This window comes from Notolabrus celidotus, chromosome 8, assembly GCF_009762535.1.
Source record: "Notolabrus celidotus isolate fNotCel1 chromosome 8, fNotCel1.pri, whole genome shotgun sequence".
NCBI lineage: Eukaryota > Metazoa > Chordata > Actinopteri > Labriformes > Labridae > Notolabrus > Notolabrus celidotus.
In genome coordinates this window covers 36695181-36712104 of record NC_048279.1, presented here as the reverse complement: position 1 = coordinate 36712104, position 16924 = coordinate 36695181, and the positions used below count along the sequence as shown (strand labels likewise).

General features: G+C 42.1%; 1 protein-coding gene across 1 annotated transcript in view; it reads left to right on the top strand.

Annotated features, from left to right (window-relative positions):
* LOC117817792 (transcription factor COE3-like) overlaps positions 1–16924 on the top strand; it is a 46429-nt gene that overhangs the window by 15858 nt on the left and 13647 nt on the right. Inside the window, exons 2-4 of the mRNA XM_034690553.1 lie at positions 5638–5794; positions 8192–8255; positions 11875–11930. Of these exons, the coding sequence (XP_034546444.1) occupies positions 5638–5794; positions 8192–8255; positions 11875–11930 (277 nt within the window). The remainder of the gene's footprint in view (positions 1–5637; positions 5795–8191; positions 8256–11874; positions 11931–16924) is intronic.

Genomic DNA, 16924 nt, shown 5'->3' with positions numbered 1-16924 from the left:
GAACAATAGAGCACATTTAGAGAATACATTTAAATAAAGTAAAATAAAAAAAGATAAGTAAAAATGTAAATGTATATATAAATGTTACACATGGTGTAAATAGTTACATAGGACAAAGTAAGAAGCAAAGTTTCAAGTTTCTCAAATTATCATTTTTATTGACTTTATCACATAAAAAGGCAAACAATGTAAATGATCTAAACATAATGAAGGGTGTAACATCGATAGACAAAGTCAATGTTTGAGTGGAAAACACCCTCTCTGGGAAAAAGACACAAAAAGACGCTTTGTTTTGATGCCCAGGTTAAAAAGGTTGTGCAGATTTGTTTTTTCCACCTGGAAATCATTTCCAAAATCAAATCTTTCTTATCATTTCACGACTTACACAAGGTTGTTCACGCCTTTATCCTGTCAAGACTAGATTTTTGCAATGCCCTTTATTCCGGTTTATCTCATACTTCTGTTCATCGCCTTCAATTAACTCAAAATGCAGCTGCCCGATTAATCACTGGCTCACGAAAATCCGATCACATAACTCCAATTCTGGCTTCCTATTAAATTCCAAATATATCAAAATACTACTACTCACTTACAAAGCTCTACACAATCATGCTCCCCAGTACATCACAGACCTTCTCACTCGGTACAAGCCTCCCCGCCCTCTCAGATCAGCCGACATGGGCTTATTGGTTATACCTAGTGCCCGTTTAAAATCCGAGGGGTTTCAGGCTTTTTCAGTCCGGGCTCCCAAACTATGGAACGACCTACCATCTGAAGTAAGGCGTGCTACTTCTGTTCTTAATTTTAAATCACTTCTTAAAACTTTCTTTTTCAAAAAGGCCTTCATAACTTGCTAACATGTTATTATGTATGTATGTATAAGTATGTGCATGTGTGTACATATGTATATATGTATATGTGTGTATGATAAAGGGTTGGGATTATATTTATTATTGTTTACTTTCTGTGAAGCACTTTGTAACTGTTTAGAAAAGTGCTATATAAATAAAGTTTATTATTATTATTATTATTATTATTATTATTATTATTATTATTACTATAAATAAAAAAAAGAAAAAAAGAAAAAAAGAAAAGAAAAGGAAAAATACCCCCCCCCCTAAAAAAACAACAAAAACAAGCAATAAAAAACAGACAAAAAATACCCCCAGAAAAAAAGAATATATAGATACAAATACTAAAAGACACACAAAAAGAAAATAAATACAATTTATTAAAAAATACCCCCCCAAAAAAGAAATATAAATAAAATGATTAAAGACACTAAAAGAGAAAGTGAATACAAAAATAATAAAAAAGGAAAAATCCCCCCCCCCCCAAAAAAAATACAATAAAAGACAGACAAAAAAAATAACCCCAGAAAAAAGAATATATAAATAAAAATAATAAAAGACACAAAATGGAAATAAACAAACAAAAAAAAGAACCCCCCTGCAAAAAGAAAAGAAATACAATTTCTTAAAATACCCCCCCTCCCAAAAAAATAAAAACAAAAATAAGAAAAGACACACAAAGAGAAAGTGAATACAAAAGGAATAAAAAAGGACCCCCCCCCCCCCCCCCCCCCCCTCCAAAAAAAACAAAACAAAAAAACAATAAAAGACAGACGAAAAAATACCCCCAGAAAAAAATAATATATAAATCAAAACAATAAAAGACAAAAAGAAAATAAACAAAGGAAGCTGGAAGCTGCTGCTTGGTTGATACTCGTGTCACTGGATAACCAGTAAACTAAAACATGAATGCAACAAGCTCATTATATCATTATTAATATTCTGAAGAGACACAGAGAGCTGTTAGAATATTCTCCACTGAGATAATAAATATATGAAGTCACAGATTGTATTAACTGTCATGATGTTGAGAATTGGTGTTTCAGTCACCTCGTCTAATTCCTTGTGTGCGAGCTCACTTGGTGAAAAAGCTTTCTTGCATCTTGAATCTTGAATCAATCTTTGAAACATCAAACGTATTTCTTGATGTTTCACTCGTAGAGGGAGAAACACTTTTATTATCAGTGTCATAGAGATCTGAATTTCCATCCCTGAGCAGCAGAGTCCTCCCCGTCCCTCCTGTCCCTCACTGCGGTGTAAATGGATCCTGTGATGCCGATCGATGCTGAGCTGCAGATTCACTTGCTTATTAAACTCCTTTGAGCTAATTGTTTACCTCCCTCGTCCGTCCACTGAGCAGTCTGGCTGTTTTAAGAGTCTGTCTCAACCATTTCCTGTATAGTAAATGTTCGTAGCCTCCGTGAGATTGGCGGGTGCCATATTGGAAATGCTGAACTTAATCTAACTTCCTGTGGAGCTAGTGTGAGGTAAAGAGGCGGGCTTTAGCCTCCTCGTTCACAGCTACAGCGTTACCGCTTGTCAATCAAGTCTGCCACGCCCATATTTGGGCAAAACACGTACGTTTAATATCTTCAGAACTGGTGCGTTATAAAAAAAATCCACCATACAGTGTGAGCTGAGAGAGAAATGAGCTACTGTTTTTTGAACCAGGCTGTAAACATGTTTATTTCTGCTGTAAACATCGTCTCTTTGAATGGGTGTGTATGTGGCTTCCTGTGTTTCTGCAGCCAGCCTCTAGTGGACGCTCGAGGAACTGCAGTTTTTAACACTTCTGCACTGGCTTCATGTTTTAAGACTAGAGGTTGCTGCTTGGTCTCAAACAGATGTTGAAAGGTTTCATCTCTGTGTGGCCTGCTCATGTGTTCAGGATTCATGTGGACCTGTTTTTACTTGAGACCTGCGTTGAGCTGGTTGAGCTTTTCTCAGGAGTTTTACGGTAAACTGTCTCCTCCAGTTTAAAACCAACACAGAAAGCATCCGTCACTAAAGAGATGCTGGATCAGAAACTGCCCAGTGTGCATATCTGTGATGCGTTAACAGCATTGTGCAGACGATGATGTGCTTCACCTCGGTCACAGAGCTCTCTCGGTGTCTTGTTGTTGAAGTGTGTTTCCTGCAGCTGCTCCTGTACCGTCAGCTCGCTGCATCAAAATAGAAACACGGATAAAAACAGATGCTTGTGGCTGTCCCCCCCCCCCCCCTCACAGGAAGTCATTGAAAATATCTGCTGTTGAAAGTGTTGAAGGCTGCGGCGCCGTGATCCCTCTCTGTTTTTACACCGTCGTGTTTTCTGACACTTTACTCCCAGCGAGCCGTCTTTAAAACTCACACACCTGAGCTGCACTCCTCTTCCTCCTCCTCCTCCTCCACGCTGCTCTCCACGCCGTCGTCCACCCAGTCGGAAGAATTAGCTCCCAACAAACCGGCCTACAAATGAGGCATTAAGCATCGGTAATGGGGGTGCAGAAAGGTCACGGCTGTATTAATCTGTCGTCTGGGGAATACACCTCTGAGCCGGGGAACACACAGACCGAGAGAGAGCGGGCCGGCTTCCAAAAACAAACCCAGAGCATGAATAAATATTTACCAGCGCCCGGGCCATCATATTGATCATAAAGTGTTTTAGGAAACAAAACGAGCGGGAAAATGAGATTGATGTAAAAATATTCTGCTGTTGCTTTGAGCGTCCCCCCCCCGCCCCCCCCCGGACTCCGCGGGCCGAGAGCAGAGGTCGCTTCCTGCAGGAGCATTGATTTTATTTCAGGATTTCCATCCTCTTCTCCTTAAATCCAAAATGAAGTCACTGTGGTTTACAAACACTCGCTGACAGTTACTTCAACATTTTAAAAAAACCCCTGCACTCAAAGAGCTTCACATGTTACCTCCAACCTGTGATCAGCACCAGGTCAACAAACGGGACGAGGACACAGAGAGAGTGCGTGAGGACAAACGTTGTGATGTACATGAGCTTTTATTTTGTAGTACCAGCTCGGCATGAAGCTGTCTCCTTCCTGGAGGTTATTTCACGGCTGTTCCTCTCGACCCAGAAACATCTTCCACCTGCACGTCTGCGCTGTGCCGGGGCGCGCAGGGACGGATAAATGTTTACAGACCTCTTTATATTAGGCAACGCAACTAAAGCACATCTCATACACGAGGGCAACTCAATGTGCTTTACATTAAAACATTAAAAGCATTGGAAACGTTCAGACGAGCACAGAAGGGCACAATTAAAATGACAAATATAATGAAACATAGAAAAGAAAAGGATATTTACAAATATATTAACCCTCCTAACATCTTTTGTCTTTGAGGTCAATTTGACCCCCGGCCTTGTTTCTATGTTATCAACACGTACGGCACAGGACTCATCACTGTCCACGGTTACATGATGATTTTTAATTCTGAATTAAAGTATTCTCCTTCGTGTTTACATGGAAATAGTAATTCTGAATTGAGGTTTACATGAAAACATGTTTAATGGTCTTTATTCCTCTTAAGGTCTGGGGGTTGGGAAGGGTTCTGATTGGACAGGGGCGGACTACCTGAAGAAAACAGACTCCAGTTCCTGCTTCTTTTATTTTGGGTTACAACATGAAGACCACACAATAAGGACAATTAGACGCTACAGCTTTAAGAAGGTCCACATGTTGATGCTTCCGTCCATCAACTCTTTTCATGATATCCATTTCTTCTAAGGCTCCTATTAAATAAAGAGTCTCGGCTCGAGTCCAACGCTCGCTACGGGCGGCCATCTTGGAATATGTGCGTCATCGTGACAGGACAAGGGAACGAGCATGCTCAGAACGACCGGAGTTAATTTAAAGCGGAATGAACGTAAACATGATGGAGGAATTATTCAATTCAGATTTAAAATCAGAATAAAGCAGACACTTACTTCAGATTGAAGTTTCATTCAGAATGATCATTTTCATTCTGAATTATTTACAAGGTCATTTTAAATCTTTTTAAAGAGGATTTAATTTTTATTCTGAATTAAAGAGGAATTAAAAAGGTCTCATGGAAACGTAGCCATTGAATGTCTCAATGTAAAGGTTGGCGGTTCAATCCCAGCTCCTGCCGTCACATGTGGAAGTGTCCTTGGTTATAGTGACCTCAATATCATCCATAACAACCAAAACAGATGTGTGTAAAATGTTGATGTTTATTATGTTACATACAGCTAAAACAGCCTGGGGTCAAATTGACCCCAAGGAACACCGATGTGTAATTTTTTTTTTTTACAGGAAATTGGAACATATCAACATTTTAATTTTACGTTTTCACAGTTATCCCCATTAAATTAGGAAAAGTCATGAAATATGAAGCCGAAAAAATAATGTCAAACATTGAATGGGGGTTTAAATTGCTGGGGTCAAATTGACCCCAAGGATAAAAGATGTTAGTAAATTTGAGGGTGACAGGAGGGTTAACCTTTCTTCCTCCAAAAACAATCTTTTCAGTTTCTTCTTTGTTTAACTGAAGAACACTCTGTCTCGTCCAGTCATTGATTTGATGCATCCTCTCAGTGTTTGTATGGGACTCTAATCCCCGGGTGATATGGTGATGTAAATGTGTCGTCTGCATAGCTGTGGTATTTTATTTTGTTGTTTATTATCTGACCTAAGGGGAGCATGTAGATGTTGACTAGCAGAGGCCCCAGAATGGATCCCTGAGGAACTCCACATACCATTAAAGCTTGTGATGCTAACCTTCACTCGTGTGTAGCCATGAAATCCTAACCCCGCCTCTCTTTGTGTTTCAGCGGCGTGGGTTTAGCCCGAGCTCACTTTGAGAAGCAGCCGCCGTCCAACCTGAGGAAGTCCAACTTCTTCCACTTCGTCCTGGCGCTGTACGACCGGCAGGGCCAGCCCGTCGAGATCGAGAGGACCTCATACATCGACTTTGTGGAGAAAGACAAGGTGAGGCCACATTTCACACACCGACGAGCGGCACTTTGTTTTATCTGACTCGCCCTCATGCAGCGCTCACAAAGGCATAACAAGGGATCCCTCCGCCGCTGAAAGTAGTCCCTCATAGACGCACTACTTCCTCCTGTCACACTTGAATGAAGTAAAATAAAGAGAGCCTGTAACAGTGGTGGTGATGGTGATACAGAGGAGTAACGGTTATTAGTTATTTAGTGATGGTCGTTCTGATATCCAGACAGGTTCGGAGAGCTCGTTGTTGTTTGATCGGCTGCCAGCTGGCAACACTTCTTCCCCTCCAATCCACCCACTCACTCGCTCACCTCACCTCGGCTTTGACCTCTAGTCTCTCGCCCCGACATCCCCCCAGCACACACACACACACACACTTACACACACTTACACATGCATGCACACACACTGGGACTGAGCCAACACTCCCGGGCACAGTTGGCACCGAGCGGCCGGCTGACGGAGACTGAAAGCAGACGAGAGATAAAACAGAGGAAAAATGGCTGAAAAGAGGAGAAGAGGAAAAAAGAGAGGGAGACGGGGAGAGGCGTCAAGATAAGAGAGGGAGAGAGAGTGATGTGGACTGTGGAAATATTCTCTACCTCTGACAAACAGACACTCCATTTGAGGTTGAAAATTCAGATTTGAAATATTTCCTCGACAGGAAGTGGACCGAATAACCTTGAATCCTACTTCCTGTCTGCAACTCAAACCTCAAAGACGGATACATATTTGACCTTCCTCTTCTTTTATCACTCTTTTTCTCTTGTTTTAAAAACGGCAAACAAAACTGGGGTTTGAGATCGACGCAGCTAACGGTTAACGCTAAACCGTCAAACAGACGTTCTTTTCCTTTTTTAGCTTTAAGTATTAAAACGACAGAGCGGGAACACACACGCCATCTTGGATTATTTCTGTACGGCCTCAGAGAGAAGATACCTGTGTAATAAACATGTTTATTCCTGCTGCCACATTCTAACATGGGGCTCTATGGGGACTGACTCACTCTTGGACGCAGCCCCAAGTGGACATTGAAGGAACTGCATATTTTTTTAGCATTGGCACTATTTTTTTTTTTTAACTCTGGAGGTCATCCCATCTCTGACAGAACAAACAGCCAATCAGAGTTTGAGAATTTGGGGTTTACCAATCAGTAACGTCGCCAAGCAGCTCTCAATGATTTATCAATTAAGCTTCCAATTAACTAAATCTTAAGATAAATATTTATTTTTCAAATCCTTGTTTCATTTAAGTTGATAAAACATGAAGACGGTTAAAATTAAAATACTCTGAAAATTATTAATTAACTCATTTATAACCTTTATTTATTTATTTAACATTCACATATGTTGTTTTGTTAGGCAGTATCACCGGCAGCATTTTATAATTTTATGACTGTATAATTGTATGATTGTGTAGTGTTTTTAATTCTATAATATTTTATAATTGTATAATTTGTTTATGTATATATATATTTTGTAATTCAACTTTTTATTGCATTTTTTCAGTATTTCTTTGTTCACCACAAGTTAACAAATTATAAACAAGTAGTACAAAACAAAAAATACAAAATACAAAAAAAAAATTAAATAAAGAAATAATAATGATAAACTGTAAAAACAAAAAGGAAGATAAACATAAGAAAACAAGGTAAATAAACAGAGTGTAAATATTGTTTTATATTTTTTTATAAAGTAATACTGTTTTGGAAAGCGCTGTATAAATTATTATTATAATTTTTTATATTTTTAAAATTATTGCTATAAAACCATCATTTTTCCTTCCTTCATTTTATTTTATATAGCCTAATTTAACATTTATTTTAGCAGGAATATTCCTGCTGACATTTAAATGATAATATAAAATCTATCTTATAAAGCAGTCTTCTCTGAATCAAAAACACATGAAGTTTCACACAAAGAGCAAACAACAGAACGAGCACATTTAGCATCAAACTGTAATTTAGCAGCGATCAGTTTAAGACAGGAGCATGCATTCTTTAAATAATCCTTAACCCCGGTCTGAAAATCTTCTACTTAAATAAAACACTTTAACTCTCAGACGATGAGGAAGAAAAGATATCCGGTTCTCTTTCTCATCTTTAAATACGACGCAGAGTCAGAATGATGGTTTTCAGAGGGATTATCCTGACACTAATAATCCGACCCTGAAGGTCCAAACACACAGGACTGGATTTAAAGGAGGAGTGTGTTCGGTGTGTGTTCGGTGTGTGTCGTGTTGTGTAGTTTTTGTGCATGTTTGACTTTGACAGCAGCAGCTCTGAAGCTTCCTGCTGTTTGCAGAACTGAACCTGTTTTATCCCACCTTCATCACACTGATACCTGTGTGTGTGTGTGTGTGTGTGTGTGTGTGTCACAGGAGTACAACGGAGAGAAGACCAACAATGGGATCCACTACAGGCTACAGCTCCTCTACAGCAACGGTGAGTCTGCAGCATAGACTGTACTGTACGTCACCACTCTGTTCCTGAGCGCTGTTCTGAAGCCAATCGACGGCGGCAGCCATATTGGAAATGCTGAAATGAACCAGGCAGAGTGTGACGTAAAGGGGCGGAGTTTGAGCCTCTCCCGTCTGGGAGTCAAGACAGTCATGTCCTTATTTGGGAAAAAACTGGTAATTTTAATATCTTCTGAACCGTCACATTAGAAATAAATCCCCCCCGTACAGTGTGTGCCGATAGAGAGATTAGCTTCATAGGGCCAAGCTGTTTTTTGAACCAGGCTGTAAACATGTTTATTAAAGGTGACATATCATGCAAAATTGACTTTTTAATGGTTCTTTACCTGAAATATGTGTCCCTGTCTACAAACCCCCCGAGAATGAAAAAAATCCATCCTGCCCCTGTTCTGATTTCTCCACCTTTCTGTAAATGTGTGCTGAAACCAGCCGTTTCAGACTTCAGTGTTTTTGTTACGTAACAACAATATCCGGTCTGTCACGGAGTCAGAGCTCGGAGCTTGTTCAGCCCATAGACTGTATAAAATACAACTCAACCCCTCCTCCGTTTTTCATTCCCTGCACACATGTGTGCTAACAAGGAGCTTAGGAGGGAGGCATGCTAGCTGTAGGCTGTCTTAATAAACACAAAGGTCGCTTTGACTCCCCACGTCTGCAGATTTGAAGATCTAGTGGATGATTTTTATTTGTCATGGATAAGTGCTAGCGCTAATTAGCATAGCCACATAGCTATATGTTCATAGCTGTAGCTGTAGCTGTGTACCAAGACACACGTCGACATACTGACAAATAAAACAACAAGAAACACTAAATCTGTGACCAATCCTTCAGAAAAGGTCCTGCTGCCTTTCTGGTAGAGGTCGGTTTGACTCCCCACGTCTGCAGATTTGAAGATCTAGTGGATGATTTTTATTTATCATGGATAAGTGCTAGCGCTAGTTAGCATAGCTACATAGCTACATGTTCGTAGCTGTGTACCAAGACACAAGTCGACATACTGACAAATAAAACAACAAGAAACACTAAATCTGTGACCAATGGTTCAGAAAGGTCCTGCTGCAGGCGCCTCTCCGTCAGGATCAGATTCTGGATCAGATTCAGAGGGTTGAAGTAACGCGATCTCTGAGCAGCCGTGTATATTCAGCCAACATGTAAACATTAGATCAACGTGCTGGAGAGCCGAGGCACATCCACTTCCGGAGGGGGCGTGGTCAGAGGGAAAACAGAGTGGACTTTTCAGGCAGACCAAAATCTGATTTCAAAGTGTTTTTTTGAGCATAAACTTTAAAGACATGTTTTGGGGACCTCTTAGACCAATATATATTGATGAAAAAAGCGTGATATGTCCCCTTTAATGCTGCAAAGATCGTCTTCTTTGAATGGGTGTCTATGTGGTTTCTGGTGTTTCTGCAGCCTCAAGCGGATTCTCCATGAACTGCAGTTTATAACACTTCCTCATGGGCTTCATCGTTTGAGACCGGAGGTTGCCGCTTGGTCTGCAGACGTTAGTGTGAGGAAATGTAGTCAGTGAGGCTTTGAGCGCCCCCGGCAGGCCTGGAGCAATCCTGCTGTCATGTCTGGATTTGCAGAATTTGGTTTGTTTATTTAAGATAAGATAAGATATTACTTTATTGAACCACCCGGGGGGGGGGGGGGGGGGAATTCAGTTGTTACAGCAACCCAGACATAAGTACAATCAAGAAGAAGTTTTAATAAGTAAAATAAAATAAAATAAGTACAAATAAAAATAGATGAATAAAGCTAGAATACAATTTAGATATATAGAATGTTACAGATGGAATTTAGATTAGGTAGCAGTAATTACAGGCAGTATTAAAAAGATTCAGCAGTGACAGGTTGACATTAGGTGATTAGGGTTAGTAATGACAGATTAAGCAATACATTAAAAATAATATGGGTATGTAATATGACCGTGAGTTGTAGTTAACGATAATAATGAATGCATTATAATGCCATCAGCAGTCAGAGAGTCAGTTCGGGATGAGATGATGGAGTGTGACAGACAATGCAGGGATGGTATGGATCTGTTCATGGGGGAGGGGGGGGGGGGGTGGGGTGTCAGTATTTGTTTGTATTTGTATTTGCACGTCTCTGTCATTGCATTTGCTTTGGACTTCTTGCGTCCATGAGTGTGCAGCATTTCTAAATGTGCAGCACACTTCTTATCATGAAGATCTTTAGAGCTCTCGTCGGCCTCCTCATCGCGTCACTGCTGCAGGATGAAGACGTCGTTAAGAAGTCCCGGTTCAGGAAACGTGGAAATGTGCACGCTAACGATCCAAAGGACAATAATTAGTATGATTTCTATGTTTATGTTATAGACTGAGTGACAGGATGAAATTAAGACTAAGGAGAGCAGCGTTTGAGTGGCAGTCCTGCAGGTCAGGTGAGCCTTTGTGAGGACCGGTGTTCAGGTTTGCAGAATTGATTGATGGAGTTCATTTAATGACCGCTCGCTCCCACAGGTGAAACTAACTGGAGCTGAACTTTGCTGCATGAATTAGAGTTTAGAGTTTGTAGGGAAGGAATTTATATTAAAGGTCACCTCAGTGGAAAAGTTTTTCATTATCAGCAGAGAGAGAGAGAGAGAGAGAGAGAGAGAGAGAGAGAGAGAGAGAGCATCTGGAATATCTGACAGCTAACTAAACCTGAGCTCTGGTTTGTCCATCGGGGAGGTGGAAACGCCGCTCCGCTCTGTGCTGGCTTCGGTCCAGACCTGCGCTCAGACCCCTGCAGGAGCTGCAGATAAAGTGGGACATAAAAGAGCGTTTTCTTCCAAAGGGGGATAAATCACTCTAATATGAGTCGGCGTCGTCGGATTAGCATCGTACGGAGGTAATTGACCTCATCTGCAAGCGGGACGGATAGCCGCCATTTAGGCCGCCGACTGCTCGGCGCTCAGCGGCGGCGCGAGGAGTGAATCATGTCAATTAGAAAGCACAGGAAGCTGCGAGGGAAACGGCGCCGACAAACAAGAGGAGAAAAAAAAAAGAAAACAAAGACACAGAATACAATTAGAGGCGCGGCGCCGCTAACAGGTGTTCCCTGCAATCTTCTTCCTCCACCCCATGTCGTGTTCGTGTCACATTTACGCTCGGATGCATAGCTAATAAAAGACAAGCAATCCTGATTGATATTTAATTTGTGGGAGAATGAGGATTCCTTGTTATCCTTGAGGAGAAAGGCAGCAGGGGGGGGTATAAGGGGGGGAGACGTGGGGGGAGAAGCCGGCAGTTAGAGGCGGGTTCGGCCTATAAATAATAAACAGCTCTGGAGCAGCGCTAATGTTTGTTTTTGCTGAGGGGGGTGTTAGCGAAGCCGGGACGAGACGACAAGAAGAGCTACAGAAAACATAAATACACAACCGGGACATAAATAATAACAGAACTCACTCACTGAACGTTATTACACATCCACACGCCGCTCTGCAAACTGACACACATTAACATATCAGGATACTGCATGGATGTACATGTCGTCAGGCAGACGGTCTCATAATGAAGACTGAACACTGTGTGTGTGTGTGTAGCTCATTAGTGTGTGTGTGTGTTTTTGTGTTGCAGGCATCAGGACAGAACAGGATCTTTACGTCCGGCTGATCGACTCCATGACCAAACAGGTGAGACGACACACACACACTCAGACCCGGTCCTGAACTCACGTGAAGAGGTGACGTGAAGAGAGACGCTGTGAGGAAACAGGAGCTCTCGATGGTTCACTTCTTCCTGGTTTGATGGTTTTAAAGCAACAACAAAATAATCAACAACACGTGTCTCGCGTGGAGCTGGTTCCCCAAATCCCATCAGATCCGTCTCCGATCCGTCACAGCTCTGGATCTGATAGGTTTCTATTCTAGTCAGTGTGTTAACTTCCACTGGATCCACTCCGTTGTGTTCCGGCTGCGTCTCTGATCCGGCAGGTCAGGGCCCTTTGGTGGCTGAAGGGATATGTGAGTCTTGCTACTGTTAATTTTCTGAAAGCGTTTCAGATCAATGACTTGAAAAGTCTAAATGCTGTCATGTTGAGTCCACAAGGAATGAAATGACCCTCTGTTTTAAAGGATACAAGTGAGATTTACTGGATTTAACATGAAGTGTTCTCTGTTTATCACTATGGTACAGGTCTGAAGGATTTACATTGATACCTTTTACAATACAAATAGTTCCAAGGGGAACTAAGAGTGCAAATGGTAGTAAGCATGTGCTTTAGTGACGGGAAGTTCAGCTCTTTACAGAGAGTCGGCTCTTTTGACTCGGCTCCCAAAAAAGAGCCGACTCTTTACACTCCTGAACGGCTCTTAATTTAGGATCTTTAGTAGCCGTATGTTTTACCTTAACTTTGAAGAAATAATGGTTTGTGTTGAAAACCCTTTAACAGGGTTTTTATGAGAAGACTTATAACTGACCAATTCTGTTACAAAACCATTCTTAGGGATTAGGGTTAGGGTTAGGATTAGGGTTAGGGTTAGGGTTAGGATTAGGGTTAGGGTTAGGGTTAGGGTTAGGATTAGGGCTAGGGTTAGGGTTAGCGTTAGAACCAGAACTAAACTTAAGCAAACCGAACCCGAACCGAACCAGAACTGAACCGAATTAGAACCGAACCAGAACCAAACAAAAACCGAACCAGAACCGAACCAGAACCGAACCAGAACCGAACCAGAACCGAACCAAAACCGAACCAGAACCGAACAAAAACCGAACCAGAACCGAACCAGAACCGAACCAAAACCGAACCAGAACCGAACCAGAATCGAACCAGAACCGAACCAAAACCGAACCAGAACTGAATCAGAACCGAACCAGAACCGAACCAGAACTGAACCAGAACCGAACCAAAACCGAACCAGAACCGAATCAGAACCGAACCAGAACCGAACCAAAACCGAACTAGAACCAAACTTAAGCAAACAGAACCAGAACCAATTTAAGCAAACAGAACCAGAACCAGAACCAGAACCAAACTCAAGCAAACAGAACCAGAACCAAACTCAAGCTAACAGAACCAGAACCAAACTCAAGCAAACAGAACCAGAACCAAACTCAAGTAAACATTATTAATGTCCTCAGGTTGGCATTGAGTAAAATCCGATCCCTCAGCTTGGATGGTCTGATCCGGTTTCTCCTCTTAGTGAGTATTTGCCCGGTCTTTGAGAAGAACCCTAACCCTAACCCTCTCAGAAGGAACAGATGAAGCCACGATACACAGCCTCCCCTCCATCACCTGTATCCTATATCCTCACACGTGATTGGCCGCATGGCCGCCATGCTGACCAATCAGCTTTTGATCATGACACATCACTAATGTGTTTAATCTGTGTTACAATCATGAGGGGGTCCTTGGACAATCTTCACCTGTAAGGGGTCCCTGCCTCCAAAAAGTTTGAGAACCCCTGCTTTAGTTGGTATTACTCTATAAAGAGAGATCACAAGCAGCAGTAAAATAAAGACTTGACAGTGAGCATGTATTAAAAAGGTCTCAGCAGATGTGTGTCTAACATGAGTCTGGTCCTGCTGGAGGTTTCTGCCTGTTAAAGGAAGTTTGTCCTTGCCACTGTAACTTGCTAAATGCTGCAAAGTGCTCTGCTCATGGTGGATTAAGATGAGATCAGACTGAGTCCTGTCTGGAAGATGGGACTGGATCTGATCCGGTCTTGATGTTGGGTCTTTGTTAATAATAGAACATAGAGTCCGGTCTAGACCGGCTCTGTTTGGTAAGAGTCTGAGGAGAACGTTTGTTGGAACATGCATACTTTTCCCAAACTGAAGAGTGCAGCTGCACACTTTGAAGTACACACCTAAACCAGCCTTTAGAGCTCATGTGCAGTACCATGACCGTCCATCGGGGGGCCACAGCTCGGACTGTTTTTTCGGTTTAATTAAAAAAGACGGCCCTGCTTTGTGCAGCTCTGCAAACTGTGAATATCTCTGCAGACGCTCAGCTGGTTCCCTGTGACTCGAGCATCCTCCTGCGCTCCCCTAACACCAGACAAATGATAAAAACTCTGAGCGTAAGAAATGAGCCTGTCCTCTTTCCAACCCCAGATTATTCTCCTCCGTCCTCAAGCTAAAGAAAACTTCTCCTCCTAACCCTTCGTCCAGCTTACATTCCTCCTCCTCCTCCTCTTACTTTCCTAACTTCTCGCTGCACTGATGTGTTTTCCTTTCCAGCCGTGCAGCTCGGTCTTCAGCCGAGTCCAGATCCTCCCGTCCCTCCCACTTTTCCGGTTTTCACTCACTCAGAACCCCCGTGTGGGATCTGAACCTGTGAACGGTTTCTCTGCCAAGTATAAAACCCCAAATATTTCCAAACTGCAGTCCGTCCTGCCAGCCAACCTCCTCGCTTCATTCCTGCACATCACCCGGCTCCAGATCCTCCTGCTGCTCCCAACGCTCACAGAATACGACAACAACAACGTTACTGTGGGATTAAATCAAGTTCATGTTAAAAGACTCTCAAAGACAGGAATCATAAAGGAGTAAATCCTCATAAATCATCCCCCAAATACGTCTTTAACCCTCCACCTGCCCTCCCAGCTACACCTCCTCCTCCGCCTTGTTCTCCCCCTCGCTGGTTGAAGCCTGTCGGCATGTCAGCGATCGATGTACCAAGCGGCTCCTCAACAAAGCGTCAGCCGTGAAAACCGATCAATACGCCCTAATGTGGCACAGCGACGGCACAGTGGAGACAATAATCCTGACACCTCCTCCTCCATGACACCACACACACACACACACACACACACACACACACACACACACACACACACACACACACACACACACACACACACACACACACACACACACACTCAGGCCTCCACCTTCACCTCCCACCACATGACACCCCATTGGTCGACAGACAGAGCTGACAGGCGGGTCGGCTGTCCCCCACAGATCAATATGAGCCCGTGGAGGGTCCGCCAGGAGCCGGAGTCAGAGCTGTATTAATGCAGATTCAAGTGAGAGACCAGAACGCACACACACACACACACACACACACACACACACACACACACAGACCACACCTCAACCTGTGCAGTCACAGAGGGTCTCAGGGTGAACTCAGCCGGCTTAGTTTGGACGCTGCAAAATGTACAAAGAGTGGAACCACATCAGGACAGTTGTTTGTTTGTGGACTCCAAATGACTTCCTGCTGAGGCGTCCAGCCACCTGCAATAAGGTTACACTTCACCTACCTGTCTGTCACTACAGCCACGCCCCTAACCCTCCCTTTAACCCTTAACCTGCTGTAAACAGGTGAGGTGTATATAAATTCAGCCGTACAGTTTTAATGAAGAGAGAAGTGATCTATAGAGAGAGTTTTTACCACAGTGTCAACAGGCAGAGGGGACATGTGACCGACTCCTTCACTCAGATTAGTTTGACATGTATATGGTCGTCCCTGCTGTCTCTGTTTCTGTCTACAATTAATCACTGTTGTTGGCTTTGATCCATCAGAAGCATTCCATTCTATTCTGCTTTGATCTGTTCCATTCTATTCTGCTTTGATCTGTTCCATTCTATTCTGCTTTAATCTCTTTCATTCCATTCTATTCTGCTTTGATCTGTTCCATTCTATTCTGCTTCAATCTGTTCCATTCCATTCTGCTTCAATCTGTTCCATTCCATTCTGCTTTGATCTCTTTCATTCTATTCTGCTTTGATCTGTTCCATTCTGTTCTGCTTTAATCTCTTTCATTCCATTCTATTCTGCTTTGATCTGTTCCATTCTATTCTGCTTCAATCTGTTCCATTCCATTCTGCTTTGATCTCTTTCATTCTATTCTGCTTTGATCTGTTCCATTCTGTTCTGCTTTAATCTCTTTCATTCCATTCTATTCTGCTTTGATCTGTTCCATTCTATTCTGCTTTGATCTGTTCCATTCTATTCTGCTTCAATCTGTTCCATTCCATTCTGCTTTGATCTATTTCATTCTATTCTGCTTTGATCTGTTCCATTCTGTTCTGCTTTAATCTCTTTCATTCCATTCTATTCTGCTTTGATCTGTTCCATTCTATTCTGCTTTGATCTGTTCCATTCTATTCTGCTTCAATCTGTTCCATTCCGTTCTATTCTGCTTTGATCTGTTCCGTTCTATTCTGCTTTGATCTGTTCCGTTCTCTCCATTTCATGTTAGAGCTCCTCACTCTTTGCTCCTCAGTTGATCACTCTCTAAGCCGACCCCCAATTTTAAAAATCTCCTCGTCCAAAAGTGTCCCAACTTTTCATAAATAGTTTGACTTCCTGGAGGATTCCTGTCTGAAGAAGTTTAATCTTCATCTTTCCAAAGTTATCCACAATTTCAAACATACTAAGCTTCCAGAAAGAAAGTTAAAATCTCAAATAATGAAATCTAAAGAAGTTTGAACGTCGGGTATCTCTGCTGAAAGTGATCCGTCCCTGCTTCAAAAAGATGTTCCACTTTCAAAATGTTCTTTTTTTTTTTTTTTTATGATTTCCACCAAATAAAACTTTATATTCCACAAACTGACACAAAGACCGTACGAGGAACTCTTCTGTCCTTCGTCCTCGTCTTCCAAAAAATATATCCAATTTTCCGAATCATCCACATTTTAAAAAAAAATGTTCCCATTAAAAAAAAAAAAAAGAGTC